Consider the following 17120-nt stretch of genomic DNA (forward strand, 5'->3'; position numbering starts at 1 on the left):
ACTTTACTATTATTGTATTGCTGTCTATTTCTCCCTTTATGTTTGTTAATATTTGCTTTATATATTTAAGCACTTCTGTGTTGGGTGCACAAATATTTTAAATGTTATATATTCTTGTTGGATTGGCCATTATGTAACACCCTTCTTATTATAGTCTTTGTTTTAAAGTCAATTTCAAGTCTGATATAAGTGTAGCTACTCCAACTTTCTTTTGTTTTCCATTTGCATGGAATAGTTTTTTCCATCCCTTCAGTGTCAGTCTACGTGTGTCCTTACAACTAAAGTGTGTCTCTTGTACATAGTATATAGATGGGTTTTTGTTTTTTTGCTGTTGTTTTTTTTTAACCCATTCAGCCCCTTTATGTCTTTTGAATGGAGAATTTAGTCCATTTACATTTAAAGTTATTATTGATAAGTATGTGCTTATTTCCATTTGTTAATTTCTGTCCATTTTTGTAGTTCCTCTCTGTTCCTTTCTTCTTCTCTTGCTCTCTTTCTTTGTTTTAGGTTCTGACAGGGATTATGTTTCATCACTTTCTTATTATTCTCATTACGAAGTTATAAATCTTGGAAAACTAGGTTTAATATTTCTGTGTGTTCTGTATCCCGTGTAGTGCCAGATACACAAAAGGCAGTCAGTATGTACTTGATAACATGAGAGGCACTCACCGTGCATTTTGTTACTCTTCTGGAAAACAGCATCTTCTTTGTCAACTGAATCAGGGTCAGTGCAGAAATGTCTGATATTTTCCTCAAGGTACCAGCTTTGATTCTCATCCACAACAGTAAACATTATAACAAACTCTTGATTCACATCAGTCCTTGTCCCTGAATATTTATGCAGGATACCTATCAGGCACATTCAAAAGAGTAAGAAAAAAATTCACAGTGGACTAAATCAAGATGAGCTTTTCTTCCTGCCAATGGTATCAGGTAAGTTTGAAAGACTTACACGTACAAGAGTAACCCACAACATAAAATCAGTGAAAGGCTTTGATGGAAATGATAGAACCATAGAAAACTCATAAAACAGAAATCCTCACAACCACAGACTTGGAAACCTGGCTGTCCTTAAAGGAAATATACTTTATTGACAGAGCACAGATACACTATATCAATTAATAGGGAATAAAATAACAAAGTGATTATGTGGGTTAAATAATAAAGCAAAAGCATTCCTGGTCATTTGACTACATTTTACACTTTCCTATGTGTGGTGTCAGTGTGTATTTTTTTTAAAGCATGTAAGTTTCAGAATGCTATGATTTTTTTAGGCAGGAGCCTGAATTATTGTCCCTGTCATAGATCTTCTATGTTAGAAGAATATCTTTAATCTTACAGAAAGTTTGGAAGAAGAGGCACACTCTGTGTAAAGCAAGGGAGGTAGGCAAGACGACCTGAAGATTCTATACACTTTTCAACACACCTGGGAATAGGCTCCTAGGGACAGAGAAGGTGGGGAAGAGACGTCTTACCCTCTTTGCACACCAGCAGTGGGCCAATTAGCCCAGAGCAGATGTCTTTAGGGGCATCGATGTGTGAATGGTACACCCAGGTCAGGCAATTTGAATCTGCTGGGGCAGGAGCATATTCTTCTCTCACTGGCCAGACATAGGTATAGTTTTTGCCAGGAGGAACATTGTCATCATCCTTGTTCCTTCCATATGTTCCATCTGGGTACAGGGCTCCTTCCAAGAAAATATAAAACATAGTTAAAATGCAGAGATCACACACTATAGTAAAAAGAGCTAGAGCTTTGAAATCAAACACACATGAATTAAAATTTATTTGCTATGGGACTTGAGGCTAGTTACTTAAATTCTCACTGCCTTGGTTTTCTACCAGTAAAGCTGGAATGTTTATATCTACTCCCACTACATGAGGCAGTGTATATGAAGTGTCCTGCACAGAGCCAGATGTTTAATAAATATTCATGAAGACCCCTTCTGACAGGCCTCCCGTACCAATCAGGAAGACATCAATCTACTTCACTTAACATCAACTGAAGAAGGAAAGGAGAAGCAGCAGAAGAAATAACAAACACCTCTTGGGCACTTACTACACATTCAGCACCTAAATTTGAGACCTGAGAGATTTTGGGTCTCATGAAAAAGATCTGCTGACCTCAAAGCTAAGCAGGTATAGAGGTGAACACTCAGCACACAGGCTTAAAAATAAAAACAAGGGAAAAAAAGAGCAGAAACCTTAGTGGCCAACACACTATAAGGAATACAGATTTCACAGGTTTCACCCGGACAGGTTACTAAACAGAAAAACAAGTAACATAAACAAACTTGGATGATGGTGGGATCAGAATCCAGAATCCAAACTTGCTACAGTATATTCTCAATAATTTCCAGTTTTCAACAAGAAGAACAACAGCCACAGCAAAATGAGACATGCAAGGAAACAAAAAAGTGTGATCCATACTCAAGGGAAAAAAAGCAGCCAATAGAAACTATCTCTAAGTGCTTCTAGGTGTTGAATTCAGCAGATAAAGACTTTAAAGCAGTTATTATATATTCAAGCAACTGAAAGAAGCTATGTTTAAATAATTAAAGGAAAGTAGGACAAATTATTCAACAAATAGAGAATCTCAATAAGGAGATAAAATTTATACATTAAAAAAAAGAACCAAGTTGGAGTTTTGGCATTGAAACATACAATAAATGAAATAAAATATTCACTAGAGTGGCTTGGCAACAGATTCAAGATGGCAAAAGAGTCAATGAACTTGAAGAGACATTGACAGAATTATGCTATCTGAAAAAGAGAGGGTTAAAAAAAGATTGAAGAAAATAAACAGAACCTCAGAGACCTATGGGACTAAATCAAGTATATTAACATGTGTGTAATGTAGTCTGCCAAAGGAAAGGAGAAAGAAATGGGGGCAGAAAAAAATATGTGAAGAAATAATTGCAGAAATTTTTACCAAATTTGATGAAAGCCATTAACTTACTTACACATCAAAGGAGCACAACAAACCACAAGTAGAATAAATACAAAGAATTCATATACAAATATATTGTTGTCAAGCTGTTGGGGAGGAAAAAAAGGCAAAGAGAAATGATCACATACTAAGGAGCCCCAACGTGATTAACAGTTGACTTCCCATTTAAATATTTGATATGAGAAGACAGCGGGATGACATACTAAAAGTGCTAGAGGAAAAATACCAACCAAGAATAATACATCCAGCAAAACTAGCCCTCAAAACAATAAGGCAAAATAAAGATGTTCTAGATAAGCAAAGATAAGTGAGTTTGTTGCTAGCAGACCTGTCTTACAAGCAATACTAAAAGAGTTTTTCAGACTAAAAGGAAATAACACCAGAGAATGTGAATCCACAGAAAGAAGTGAAAAGCACCAAAAATAGGAAAAATGGGAGTTAATATAAAAGATTCTATAAATATATTTTTCCTTTTTTATCCTAACTTCTTTAAAATTCATAAGATAATATACAGTTCCAAGTATAACATCACATTGTTGGGTTTACAGAGAGAGAGATGTAATGACAATATAACAATAATAACAAAAAAGAGGTGGGTGAGAATGATGCTCTGTTGGAGTAAAGCTTTTATATATTTCCAGAATTAAGTAGGTAAAAAATATGAAGTACATTGTGATATGTTAAAATGCATATTACAATCCATAGGCCAACCAATAAGAAATGAACTCAAAATATATAGTTGAAAAATCAACAGAGAAATATAAATAGTAGATTTTAAAATATTGTTTCACACCAAAGAAGACAGTAAAGGAAGAACAGGGGAATAAAAAAGACAAAATGCATATAGAAAATAATTAGCAAAATAAGTGTAGCTCAAACCAATCAATAATTACATTAAATGTGAATGGTCTAAACACTCCAATCAATGTGCAGAGATTGTCAAATTGGACAAAGAAGTAACATCCAACTATATGCAGTCTATATTTTAGATTCAAAGCACAAATAGATTGAAAGCAAAAGAATGCAAATAGCAACAATATGAGAGCTGAAGTGGCTCTCAATAACAGGCAAACTAGATTTTAAGACAAGAAATGAAACGAGAGAGAAAGATAGATATTTCATAATGATAAAAGAGTAAATATATCAGGAAGATAAAACAAATATAAAGCTATTCATACCTAACAAGAGTCTCAAAACACATAAAGCAAAAACTGACATAACTGAAAGAAGAAATACACAACTGAACAGTAATTGTTAGAGATTTCAATACCCTTCTCTAAATAACTGGTAGAAAAACTAGGCAGAACATCAGCAAGGATATAGAAGACTTTAACAATGCTGTCAAACAACTCAACCTAACTGATACCTATAGAACATTCCACCCAATGACTGCAGAATACACCTTCTTTACAAGGGCACATGGAACATTCTTCAGGATAGAAAGTAAGCTACACATTAAATAAATCTCAATAATTTAAAAGGAATAATACTTCCATCCAAAAACAACAGAATACACTTTATGCTCAAGTGCACATGGAACATTCTCCAGGATAGAGCACATCTTGGGTCACAAATCAAGCCTAGGTAAATTTAAGAAAATTAAAATCACATCTAGCATCTTTTCCAACCACAATGCTATGAGACTAGATATCAATTCCAGGAAAAAACTAAAAAATACAAACACATGGAGGCTAAACAATATGCTACTAGACAACCAAGAGATCACTGAAGAAGTCAAAGAGGAAATAAAAAAATACTTAGAACAAAATGACAATGAAAATATGACGAACCAAAACCTATGGGATGCAACGGAAGCAGTTCTAAGAGGGTAGTTTATAGCAATACAATCCTACCTCAAGAAAAAAGAAAAATCTCAAATAAACAGCCTAACCTTACACCTAAAGCAATTAGAGAAAGAAGAACAAAAATCCCCAAAGTTAGCAAAAGGAAAGAAAATAAAAATCAGATCAGAAATAAAGGAAAAATAAATGAAGGCAACAATAGCAAAGATCAATAAAACTAGAAGCCAGTTCTTTGAGAAGATAAAATTCATAAACCATTAGCCAGACTCATCAAGAAAAAAAAGGAGAATACTCAAATCAACAGAATTAGAAATGAAAAAGGAGAAGTAACAACTGACACTGCAGAATTACAAAGGATCATGAGAGATTACTACAAGCAACTATATGCCAATAAAATGGACAACCTGGAAGAAATGGACAATTTCTTAGAAAAGCACAGCCTTCCAAGACTGAACCAGGAAGAAATAGAAAACATGAACAGACCAATCACAAGCACTGAGATTGAAACTGTGATTAAAAATCTTCCAACAAACAAAAGCCCAGAGCCAGATGGCTTCACAGGTGAATTCTATCAAACATTTAGAGAAGAGCTAACACCAATCATTCCAGACTCTTCCAAAATATAGCAGAGGGAGGAACACTCCCAAACTCATTCTACGAGGTCACCATCACCCTGACACCAAAACCAAAGATGTCACAAAAAAGAAAACTACAGGCCAATATCATTGATGAATATAGATACAAAAATCCTCAACAAAATACTAGCAAACAGAATCCAACAGCACATTAAAAGGATCATACACCATGATCAAGTGGGGTTTATCCCAGGAATGCAAGGATTCTTCAATATATGCAAATCAACCAATGTGATACACCATATTAACCAATTGAAGGATAAAAACCGTATGATAATCTCAAAAGATGCAGAAAAAGCTTTTGACAAAATTCAACACCGATTTATGATAAATGGGTGAGCATAGAGGGAACCTACCTCAACAAAATATAAGCCATATATGACAAACCCACAGCCAACACCATTCTCAATGGTGAAAAACTGAAAGCATTTCCTCTAAGATCAGAGACAAGACAAGGATATCCACTCTCACCACTGTTATTCAACATAGTTTTGGAAGTCTTAGCCACAGCAATCAGAGAAGAAAAGGAAACCAAATTGGAAAAGAAGAAGTAAAACTGTCACTGATGCAGATGACATGACACTATACATAGAGAATCCTAAAAATGCTACCAGAAAACTACTAGAGCTAATCAATGAATTTGGTAAAGTTGCAGGATAGAAAATTAATGCACAGAAATCTCTTGCATTCCTATACACTAATGATGAAAAATCTGAAAGAGAAATTAAGGAAACACTCCCATTTACCATTGCAACAAAAAGAATAAAATACCAGGAATAAACCTACCTTAGGAGGCAAAAGACCTGTATGCAGAAAACTATAAGACACTGATGAAAGAAATCAAAGATGATACAAACAGATGGAAAGATATACCACGTTCTTGGATTGGAAGAATCAAAATTGTGAAAATTACTATACCACCTAAAGGAATCTACAGATTCAATGCAATCTGTATCAAATTACCAATGGCATTTTTCACAGGACTAGAACAAAAAATTTTACAATTTGTATGTAAAAGTCTTTACAAAAGACCCCGAATAGCCAAAGCAATCTTGAGAAAGAAAAACAAAGCTGGAGGAATCAGGCTCCCTGACTTCAGATTATACTACAAATCTACAGTAATCAAGACAGTATGGTACTGGCACAAAAACAGAAATATAGATCAATGGAACAGGATAGAAAGCCCAGAGATAAACCCACACACCTAGGGTCATCTTTGACAAAAGAGGTAAGAATAAACAATGGAGAAAAGATAGCGTCTTCAATAAGTGGTGCTGGGAAAACTAGACAGCTACATGTAAAAGAATGAAGTTAGAAGACTTTCTAACACCATACACAAAAATAAACTCAGAATAGATAAAAGACCTAAACATAAGGCCAGACACTATAAAACTCTTAGAGGAAAACATAGGCAAAACACTCTATGACATAAATCACAGCAAGATCTTTTTTGACCCACCTCCTAGAGTAATGGAAATAAAATAAAAAACAAACAAATGGGACCTAATGAAACTTAAAAGGTTTTGCACAGCAAAGGAAGCCATACACAAAACAAAAAAAGCAACCCACAGAATGGGAGAAATTATTTGCAAATGAAGAGACCAACAAGGGATTAATCTCCAAAATATACAAACAGCTTATGCAGCTCAATATCAAAAAACCCAAACAATCCAATCAAAGAATGGGAAGAAGATCTAAATAGACATTTCTCCAAAGAAGACATATGGATGGCCAAAAAACACATGAAAAGATGCTCAGCATTACTAATTATTAGAGAAATGCAAATTGAAACTACAGTGAGGTGTCACCTCACACCAGTCAGAATGGCCATGATCAAAATGTCTACAAACAATAAATGCTAGAGAAGGTGTGGAGAAAAGGGACCATCCTACACTATTGGTGGCAATGTAAATTGGTGTAGCCACTGTGGAGAAGAGTATGGAGTTTTCTTTAAAAACTAAATATAGAACTACCATATGATCCAGGAATCCCACTCCTGGGCATATATCCAGAGCAAACTATAATTTGAAAAGATACATGCACTCCAATGTTCATTGCAGCACTATTTACAATAGCCAGGACATGGAAGCAACCTAAATGTCCATAGACACAGGAATGGATAAAGATGTTGTACATATATACAATGGAATATTACTCAAACATAAAAAAGAATGAAATAATGCCATTTGCAGCAACATGGATGGAACTAGAGATTATCATACTAAGTGAAGTAAGTCAGACGAAGACAAATATCATAAGATATCACTTATATGTGGAATCTAAAGAAAATGGTAGAAAATTTGAAACTTATTTACAAAACAGAAACAGACTCACAGACTTCAAAAACAAACATATCGTCACTAAAGGGGAAATGTGGAGGGGGGATAAATAATGAGTTTGGGATTAACACATACACACTACTATAGATAAAATAGATAGTCAACAAGGACCTACTATATAGCACAGGGAATTTTACTCAGTATTCTGTAATAACCTATATGGGAAAATAATCTGAAAAAGAATGGATATATGTGTACGTATAACTGAATCACTTAGCTGCACACCTGAAACTAACATAATATTGTAAATCAACTACACCCCAATATAAAATAAAGATTACATTTTTAAAAATCCAGTACTTATCAAATTAAAAACTCTCAAACTAGGAATAGACGGGAACTTCCTTCTAAGAATAATCCACATATAACATCATGCTTAATGGGAGGGAGACTGCATGCTTTCTTCCTATGACTGGGAACAGGGTAAGAATGTTTGCTCTTGCCACTGTTATTAAATACTGCCCTGAAAGTTCTAGCCAGTGTAATAAGCCAAAGAAAAAACTAAGTTATACCCATTGGTAAGGAAGAAATAAAACGTTATATTCATAGTGACATGATTCTGTATTTAGAAAATTCCAAGGAACCCTTTAAACATCTACTAATAAACAAGCTTAACAAGATAGTAGGATTCAAGATAAATATATAAAACTCAATTGTATTTCTACACACTAGTAACAAACAATCAAAAATAAAATTAAGAAAACTATTCCATTTATAACAGTATCAGAAAGAATAAGATATTTCTGAATAAATTTAACAAAAGAAATGCAAACCTTGTACACTAAAACTAGACATTGTTTAGAGACAATAGCAGTCTAAATTCCATGTTCAGATTGAAAGACTCAATATTGTCAAGATGGCAATTCATCTTTTAAATGCAGGTGACAATTTCCCCCCAACTGATTGATAAAACTCAATGCAATCCTAATCAAAACCCGGCTGATGTTCTGTGGGGTTTTTTTGGTAAAAATTAACGAGTTCATCTGATATTTATATGGAAATGCAAAGGACTTAGAGTAGCTAAAAAGTCTTGAGAAGAGCAAAGTTGGAGGATTTATGCTAACCAATTTCAAAACTTACTATAAATTCGTAGTAATCAAGACAGTGTGGTGTTTGTGCAAGGGTAAGCACATAGATCAGGGGAACAGAATTGAGAGCCCTGAAATAAACCCTTATACTTATAGTTATTGATTTTCAACTATAGACTATGAATCATTTATCTTCTATTCCCAGGACCCACAGTCAGTCTCTGGCACCTGGTGGGCGCTCAGTGGAAGTATCATGAAGGTAATGAATTTTACGTGCTCACCTTCACCTACTCAGAACTAACCAAATCTGGGACCGAGAGGTTTGCTGCACTTCAGATGGAGGAAAAGCACCAAGAACAAAGGGCACTCCTAATCTTGTGTCCATCATCAGAGGTGCCTCCTCTGGCTGCTTAGACAGACCTGTCTATGGCAACTGCCAGGCAAGTTTCGTTGCCTTAGGACAATATTTAATAGCCAGAAGCTCGTCCTTGGTGGTAAAGTAAGCTGCATCAGAGTTAACGGTGCTGTTCCTGGCATGTTCCTCAGAGCCAGTAGTGTAGCAGGTTTAACATCATTTGACACATTCCACCTGGTCACGAGCAAGAATAAAATGAAAGATGTGAAAAATACTTCTGAAGACGGAGAAATACTTCCATCTCAAAAGCTTAAGAATGTTGCTTTTAAAAAGAATTTAACTTTAGGAAGTACTCAGGAAACTGTGCTATTGAAGCTATTTAAGTACAAAGGAGAAGACAGGGATGGGGGACTTCCCAGGTGGCGCAGTGGTTAAGAATCTGCCTGCCAATGCAGGGGACACAGGTTCGAGCCCTGGTCCGGGAAGATCCAACATGCCACGGAGCAACTAAGCCTGTGTGCCACAACCACTGAGCCTGCACTCTAGAGCCCTCGAGCCACGACTACTGAGTCCATGTGCCTAGAGCCCGAGCTCCACAACAAGAGAAGCCACTGCAATGAGAAGCCCATCCACTGGAATGAAGAGTAGCCCCCGCTTGCCGCAACTAGAGAAAGCCCACGTGCAGCAACGAAGACCCAGTACAGCCTAAATACACAAATAAACAAACAAATAAATAAATAAAATTTTAAAAACAAACAAAAAAAGAAGGCAGGGATGCTTCAGAAAGGAAACACCAAAGACAGTAGCCTTAAGCAGGGAAGTTGAGGTCCACGTGCACTGAGACACCCTCCCCATAGCTGAGGCTGTTACTGGTGATAGGACACAGGAATCCGTTGTGCACTCTGCTCCTCATCCAACATGGGACCCAGTCAAGACTGATTGACAGGAAGGTTAGTGTGTTTCTGGGGCCGCTGTGGAGCATGTGTCAAGGGACGCCAACACCAAGTTCTGTAGCAACATAAACAAAAGTGAGAAAGAAGAGAGGAAGGGAATAGGGTAAGAAAAAGAGAAAGCAAAGGTGGGGACAGATGGAGATGGGGTGAGGGGGAGGGGAGGGGGAGGGGAAGGGGAGGAGGAGGGGAGGGGGAGGGGGAGGGGGAGGGGGAGGGGGAGGGGAGGGGAGGGGGAGGGGGAGGGGAGGGGAGGGGAGGGGGAGGGGAGGGGAGGGGGAGGGAGGGGAAAAGGGAGACAGGGAGAAGACAAAAGAATGCATGTAATCTTAGAATGCGCTCTTAGAATTCCATTCACTGCAGCTGACAGTTGCCTTACTTAAGAAGGAGAGAGAAGACACCAATAATATAGGATTGATATTTACCTTCTGAATCTTTGTTGTAGAAAACGCCATGTGGATGCAAGGAGTAGGGTCGGGAAGCAAAGTTCTTTAAATGGATGACAATCACATCACCCACTTCAGCTCTCAAGATAGGGCCCAAGAATCCAAGCCAGGGAGGTTTGGGGATCTCCGTGGAATAGGTCTCATCTGTGTAGTGTCTGTAAACAGCCTTTTTGTAAATACCGCCTATCCTGTTGGGTCCTCTTTTGAGAAATAAGGTTGCAAGTCTAAAAGTAAGAAGGAAAATATTTTATAATTGAAATTAAAAGAGAAATCCTAATAGTCCATAAAGTCCTAAAAGTCCTAATAGTCCTAAAGTCCTAAAAGTCCACTAAGTCCTAATAGTCCATAAAGTACTTGTAAGCATGATTTCTCATTTGGTGTTCACAAAAACCCTTCAGCCTCTGTAAAGTTGGTAAGATTATCCTCAATTTATTAGTGAGGAAATGGAGTCTAAGAGTTAAGTGACAAGCCAGAAACAAATAGTATTCACAACCAAACTAAAACAAAACCAAAATCTTCTAAAGTCACACTGTCCATTTGTCCCTTTTCATTCAACAAACACTTATTATGTACTTACCGCATTCTCAGTAGGAGTCTATGATCTAATAATGAAAAAATTAAGTAACTACTCAGAGCAATATATGATTAAGCAAGTACCAATGGAGTGGTTGATGCAATGGATATTGGCTCAGTTTTTCTAGGAATATATTTGTTCACAGAAGGAAAAGATTGCTGTGAGTCAAAGAGGTCAGAAAAACCTCATATAAAATGCAGAAATTAAGGAGAAGTAGGATTGGATAACAAAATGGAAAAGTTGAGGACATTAAGCAGGGACAGAGCATGAGCAACAAGGAGGAAGAAGTATGGGTGATGTGGGGGGAAAGCAAGTTATAGGCTGGGGCAGAGTTCTGGAAGGTGAGTAGCGAGAAGTATGGACGTGTGTAAAATCTGGGGAAAGACTGATAATGAACTTTATCATATGGTTATCATAGGTTGAAGAATTTAGAATTGATCTTGGAAGAACTGAGGACTCACTGAGGTTTTCCATACAATGTGTGACATGATAATCAGTATTTAGGAATGATCCTTATGGCAGTGGTATGAAAGTTTTAGAGGAGTCAGGCAAAGGGGATAGCAAAGATGGGGGGCAGGGAGGTTGTCAGGAGATTAGGAAGGTGTGATGCAATAGGAAAAAAAGGGATGGATGTGAAAAAAACAGGATTCTAGGACTTAATATGACCAGATGCCCTCCTGTGGTGAGAGGGAGACTCAGTCCCAGGGTTTGGGAGCCTGAGACAATAGCAACACTGGTGACACTATTTTGCAGGTGGTCATACCATCTTCTCCCGGGAGGTGGAACCCCCTTCCCCACTCTCAGTCTATGTGATTAGTGCTCCAATCCCAGAAGTATTGGCTTCTGCTTGAGCAATAGCTCCTGGGTGCAGCCATTCCAATGAAGCTGAGTCAACAGACAAGTCCCACTCCGGCACACACTCCTGCACACGTGCATGCATTACTTCTCAGTCATTCAACAAACTGTAAGTATCTCAAGCCCTGTACTCAGTCCTGGGGATACAGAGAAAAAATTCAAAGATTTGAAGGAGCTCTCATTCTAGAAGGAAGAGTTATTGAAACCAAGAAGGACTCTCTGGGGACTTACCAGTGACAGACCCCTGGTGTCCCCCACCTCTTGTTTGTAGAAAAGCTTTAGCCTCCTGGGCCTTCCCCAGGTTCCAAAGAGCAAATTTAATCAGAGAAGTGAGAAAATGTAGAAACAAAGGAAAACAGTCAAGCAAGACAAAAGAATAGTTTAGCCATAAAACAAAGTCAAGGACTTTTAGTTCCTCGCCGGGTGCTATAGAAAATACCCTGAGCCATATCCTTGAGTTGTTTTGCAGATACTAAAACCCCCACCAGGAGGAAGAAGTTAACCACATGCTGACCGCCAGCACGTCAACCCCAGTCCAGCTGGAACCAGAAGGGTGATGATGTTGACTCCCGAAACACCACCATTACCTCACCACCAACCAATCAGAAGGATGTACACAAGCTGATCACACATCCCTCGACCTCACCTTTAAAAACCCTTCCCTGAAAACCACTGGGGAATTTGGGTCTTTTGAGCATGAGCTGCCTGTTCTCTTTGCTTGGCCCCATGTTGAGTGCCTTGCAATAAATGCTGTACTTTCCATCACCACAACCGGTATTAGTAGATTGGCTTTGCTGTGCACTGGGTACGTGGATCCACATTCGGTGCAGTAACATTATGAGAACACAGGCATATAATCTTGAGTGTAAGACAGATCAGATGAGGTTTCCTAGATGAACTAATGCCTAAATGTGGTCTCAAAGAGCAAAGAAGAGTTACCCAAGCAAAGAAGATGGAAAGGACTGATAGAGCAGACATTTTACCAACTCTGCACCCACACTACATTCTTTGGTCTAAGAGGATACCTTTCCCATTCTCATTCTATATATGCTTTGGGTGGGGCACCACACCCACCTGCAGCAATGGAGCAAGTGACTCACCCTAAACTATTAGCACACTAAGCCCCCTCATACATTGGTGGAGGGAAGGCTTGTGATCCAGGCATGGACAAATTGGTGTAATTCTTCCCCCAACCAAGCCACCCAGGACCACAGTGATTAGTTCAGGGACAGCTATAGAGTGGCTGATTGCTTCAATCTGAGGGAAACTAGGGACTTGTGAAGGATCTCTTTTTTTGTGCACTTGGTACTGGGGATGTGAGTCTAGAGCTTCTGGCAACCATATGGCTAATCCAAGGAGAGAATCTCCCAGAAACTTCTATGAGGGCTAGGCCAGTTGGATGTAAAAGACCTTAGAAGATCTGCTCTATGACATTGCAACCCAAACAGTTGTGAGGCAACTCCAGACTCCCAGCTTCCCCCAGAGTGCCCTGCACCAATTCTCCCCCTGCCTCATCCCTCCCAGTATAGGGCACACTTTCTCCCTTTGATTCCTCTCCCTCATCTGAGTCAGAACCCTAAGCAGATGCCATGATTCAGGTATCCTTGTCCTGTCCCAGGTCCCAGCCTCAGACATCAGTACGCGGAGATATAAACCCTTAGATAGTTGGGGTTCAGTCTGTAGCTGGACCCAAGCCACATTCCCATTCTGTCCAGAGACAGACCCAGGAACAGTGGTCCTCCTGAGGTAGACATATTTCCTGGACCAGAATATACAAAGTTTATACCCATGTATGACTGTCTCCCCATGATAAGACAAGCACTTGACAATTTACATGACTACTGTGGATAGAGATCAAAAGGAACACCCTCCCTGACCCTGCAATAGGGTCTGTCTATCCCATCAGTGCACGTCACACCTTTGAGAACTCTCCCAGAGTTCTCACATGCATCTCCCCTATTTCAGTCCTGTGATGAGCTTGAAAACTGTTCTGCTGACTTTCAACAAGTACAGATTGAGGACCTAAAGCATGTGAGGTGCAGGGCTAGGTGTTGCTTAGATAAAAATATGAACAGGACTCAAGGGACAAAGACAGTATTGGCTGCACGAGATGAATAAGAATTATAAAAGGAGAACAAAATGCCCTGAGAATTTAGGAGAGAGGGAGAGACGATGGGCTCTCCAAGTGGAAGGGATGGCTTGAGCAAGGGGGTAGGGGAGCAGGAGAGGAATTAGAGGTCAGTACTCAATGGGAGTGAAATTGTAGTGAACTGTGAATGCTGGATTAAGGCATTAGTATATATTATATCTACAATTAATAGCCCCTGGAGATTCTTGAGCAGGAAATTTGACCATATACTTGTTTTGGGAAGACAATTTTGGTAGAACCCCATATTTGACTTCTCTTCATCGTACCCACCTATCTGATTTTGCCCACTTGCTTCTGCTCACTTGATCAAACTCCTTCCTGAGCTTCCACCTCTGAATACCAAGCCTACATAGCTGACCAAGGCTCTGTTTACCTTCATGGTTGATTTGGGGGATTTTCTTCCTTGGTGTCTGACCTGAGCTGACCTGACCTCAACTTAGCTGAGCCTCCCTTTCCCGGTGGCCCAGATATGGCATCTGCTTGCCCTGTCTGATCTGGTTCTTTCTCTGGCCAACTTGGGAAGTTTCACTGTCTCTCTTTACTTCAACATCATGTTTTCCCAACTTTCCTCCCCTCTTCTTTCCTCTTTCTGGGTCCTATCTCAGCAGAGAATTCCTTTTTTTTTTTTTTTTGGCTGCACTCTCTTCGGCTTGTGGGATCTTAGTTCCCTGAACAGGGATTGAAACTAGGCCATGGCAGTGGAAGTGCTGAGCCCTAACCACTGGACTGCCAGGGAATGCCCTAGAATTCCTTTGTTGATGGAGCCATACCAGGTCTGATAGTCTCTGTATCAGCAATGGATTTCTGTTAGCTTCATTAAGCAGGACAGATCAAAAAGCAAAATAACAGGTATTTTCAGGGCTTCATGTTCATCTCCTTGAAGACATTATCAAATGATCATATACCAGTGACTCAGTTACAAGCTCCCAAGCAGTTCCTGCAACAAAGCTCCCAGCAGTCTCTAGTATGGATGGTAGTTTTGCCTACCCTGCAGACTTTTCAGGATGATGGAGCCAGAGATCAACGTGCTCCTCTACTCTGCATGCAGCCTTTCCTCCAAATAAGGGTTGAACAAATGTTTTTGCAGATATCAGTTGAAGGAGTCCCAAATTATTTATCTGCCCAGAACACCAGATTACTAGCCTGCCTAGGCACGCTCATGTGCTGACCCCACCCTGCCCTTTGTGTGGAGTCAGTATGGGGGGAGGTTCCTGGGACAAAGGAGGAAGCCGTGGTTCAGGCCCCCACGGAGAAGCCAGGGATGGGCCTGACCAGAGAAAGGCCAGTGCTCCAGGAATCACAGGGCCAGTCCTCCCAGAGGCAGCAAAGCTCTCTCTCCCCCAGATGCCAGGCTCAGCTTCCAATCCAGATAATGGAACTGAGAACACAGGAATCCGGACAAAAGGGTCAGAGAATTATAACAATGATCTTGGTAGCAAAAGCCTGGAAAGACAAATTTCTACAGCTGGTGACTGGGAAAATAAATTATGGCACAGTCATACCACTTAGCCATACAAAAGACTTAGGTGTTTCTACAGGCAGCAAGATGGCATAATCACCAAGATGCTAAATGGTCAGAGCAAATTGCAGAACAGCATGTAAAGTATGATCCCATTTGCGTGTGTGTTTTTAACAATGTACATATACATGCAAAGAAAACATTTGGAAATACGGCCAGGGAAACCATAAAGTGTAGTTTCTGGGACATGGGACTGAGGCCACAGACAGGAGCAAGAAGGGACGAGAAGTTTACTATTACTCACCCTCTACCGTACTGTGGGAATGTTTTACTCTGTATCATTGTACTTACTTTCATAATAAAAACAAGCTCACATTTTATTTAGACAAGAGGGTCCAGGCTGTTTGGCTACTGAGGGGTCAAACTTCTCTTCTTGTGTGCCTTCCACCTCTGAAAACACAGCTGCCACCACAAAGTGTGCTGTGAGGGTGAGAGCTCCTTCCCCACAGGGGAGATTGGCATCCTGACCAGGGAGCACAGCACCTGCTCAGCCTCTGGTTTGACAAATCCAAGTCCACTATCTAAGCATCAGGACCGAGGTCTTGGGGACACTTGGGTCTGTGCACACGAGGTCTTCTACCTCTGTGTATCCACTGAGCCTACATGTGTCTGCCCAGGAGCAGGAGTTCACTTCTTCTGCTCTACAAGGCAGAAGCCTACATTTCCGTGTGCAAGGGAATGGGACAAAAAGTCTGGATGCCTGACAATGGGGCTTTATGATAGAGGCTCTTATGTTTCCCAGCCTCACTTGCAGCTTGGATGGTCATGTGACATAGTTCTAGCCAATGAGATGTAAGCATATATCACTCCCTGGTACTTCGCTGGACTCAGCTAGTAGAGACCCTTTCTGTCCTTTGTTCTTCCCATTATCTATGCCCCAAATGAAGACATGACCACTGGAGCTTTAGCAGCCATCTTGAGAGAATGAGGAAGAAGGTCACAGCCTAGGGATGGTCAAGTGGAAAGCCAAAAGAACCTGGGACCCTGAAGTTGCCAACCTCTGGACTTCTCTTGTGTAAGTCAATAGACTTAAGCCAGTGTTTTTTGGGCTTAAGAAAACAGTGTTTTTCTGTTAACTAGCAGCTAAATACTAGTCCTAATTGAACAGAATGTTCAGAAGAAGAAGGAAGAAGAGCAGAGGAAGAACTGAGTCATCCTCAGGCTGGCTAATTAGTCCCAGAGTAGGCAGAGTTGCCTGGTTTTATACTGGTCACCCAGTAAGTCAATGACAGAGCAAGGATTAGATTCAGAATCTCTGGTGTCCTCTCTAGGTTCAGCCTGAAGTGTAAAAAGCTATAATGAGATTATTCATAGGAGCTTGTCATTCCAACAGGCTCTGTGGGAGAGATGGACATCTGAGCCTCCTCACTTCTCTACTTCAGGGTCCCAGCATGTGTGTCCATGCATGCACACAAATATACCTACATGGAAATGTGTACTGAGCAAGAGTTCCTTACCATGAGTTGTCTGGCAAAGCCACCTTAACAACAAGCGAGCATATCGGAGGGAGGGGAAGTG

General features: G+C 39.8%; 1 protein-coding gene across 1 annotated transcript in view; it reads right to left on the reverse strand.

Annotated features, from left to right (window-relative positions):
* The window catches only part of HEPHL1 (hephaestin like 1), a 102139-nt gene that overhangs the window by 70503 nt on the left and 14516 nt on the right, over positions 1-17120 (reverse strand). The window contains exons 2-4 of the mRNA XM_032639650.1: positions 10485-10729; positions 1476-1688; positions 670-849 (exon numbers count right to left, since the gene is read on the reverse strand). Coding sequence (XP_032495541.1) covers positions 670-849; positions 1476-1688; positions 10485-10729 — 638 coding nt within the window. The remainder of the gene's footprint in view (positions 1-669; positions 850-1475; positions 1689-10484; positions 10730-17120) is intronic.

This window comes from Phocoena sinus, chromosome 8 (genome assembly GCF_008692025.1).
Source record: "Phocoena sinus isolate mPhoSin1 chromosome 8, mPhoSin1.pri, whole genome shotgun sequence".
NCBI lineage: Eukaryota > Metazoa > Chordata > Mammalia > Artiodactyla > Phocoenidae > Phocoena > Phocoena sinus.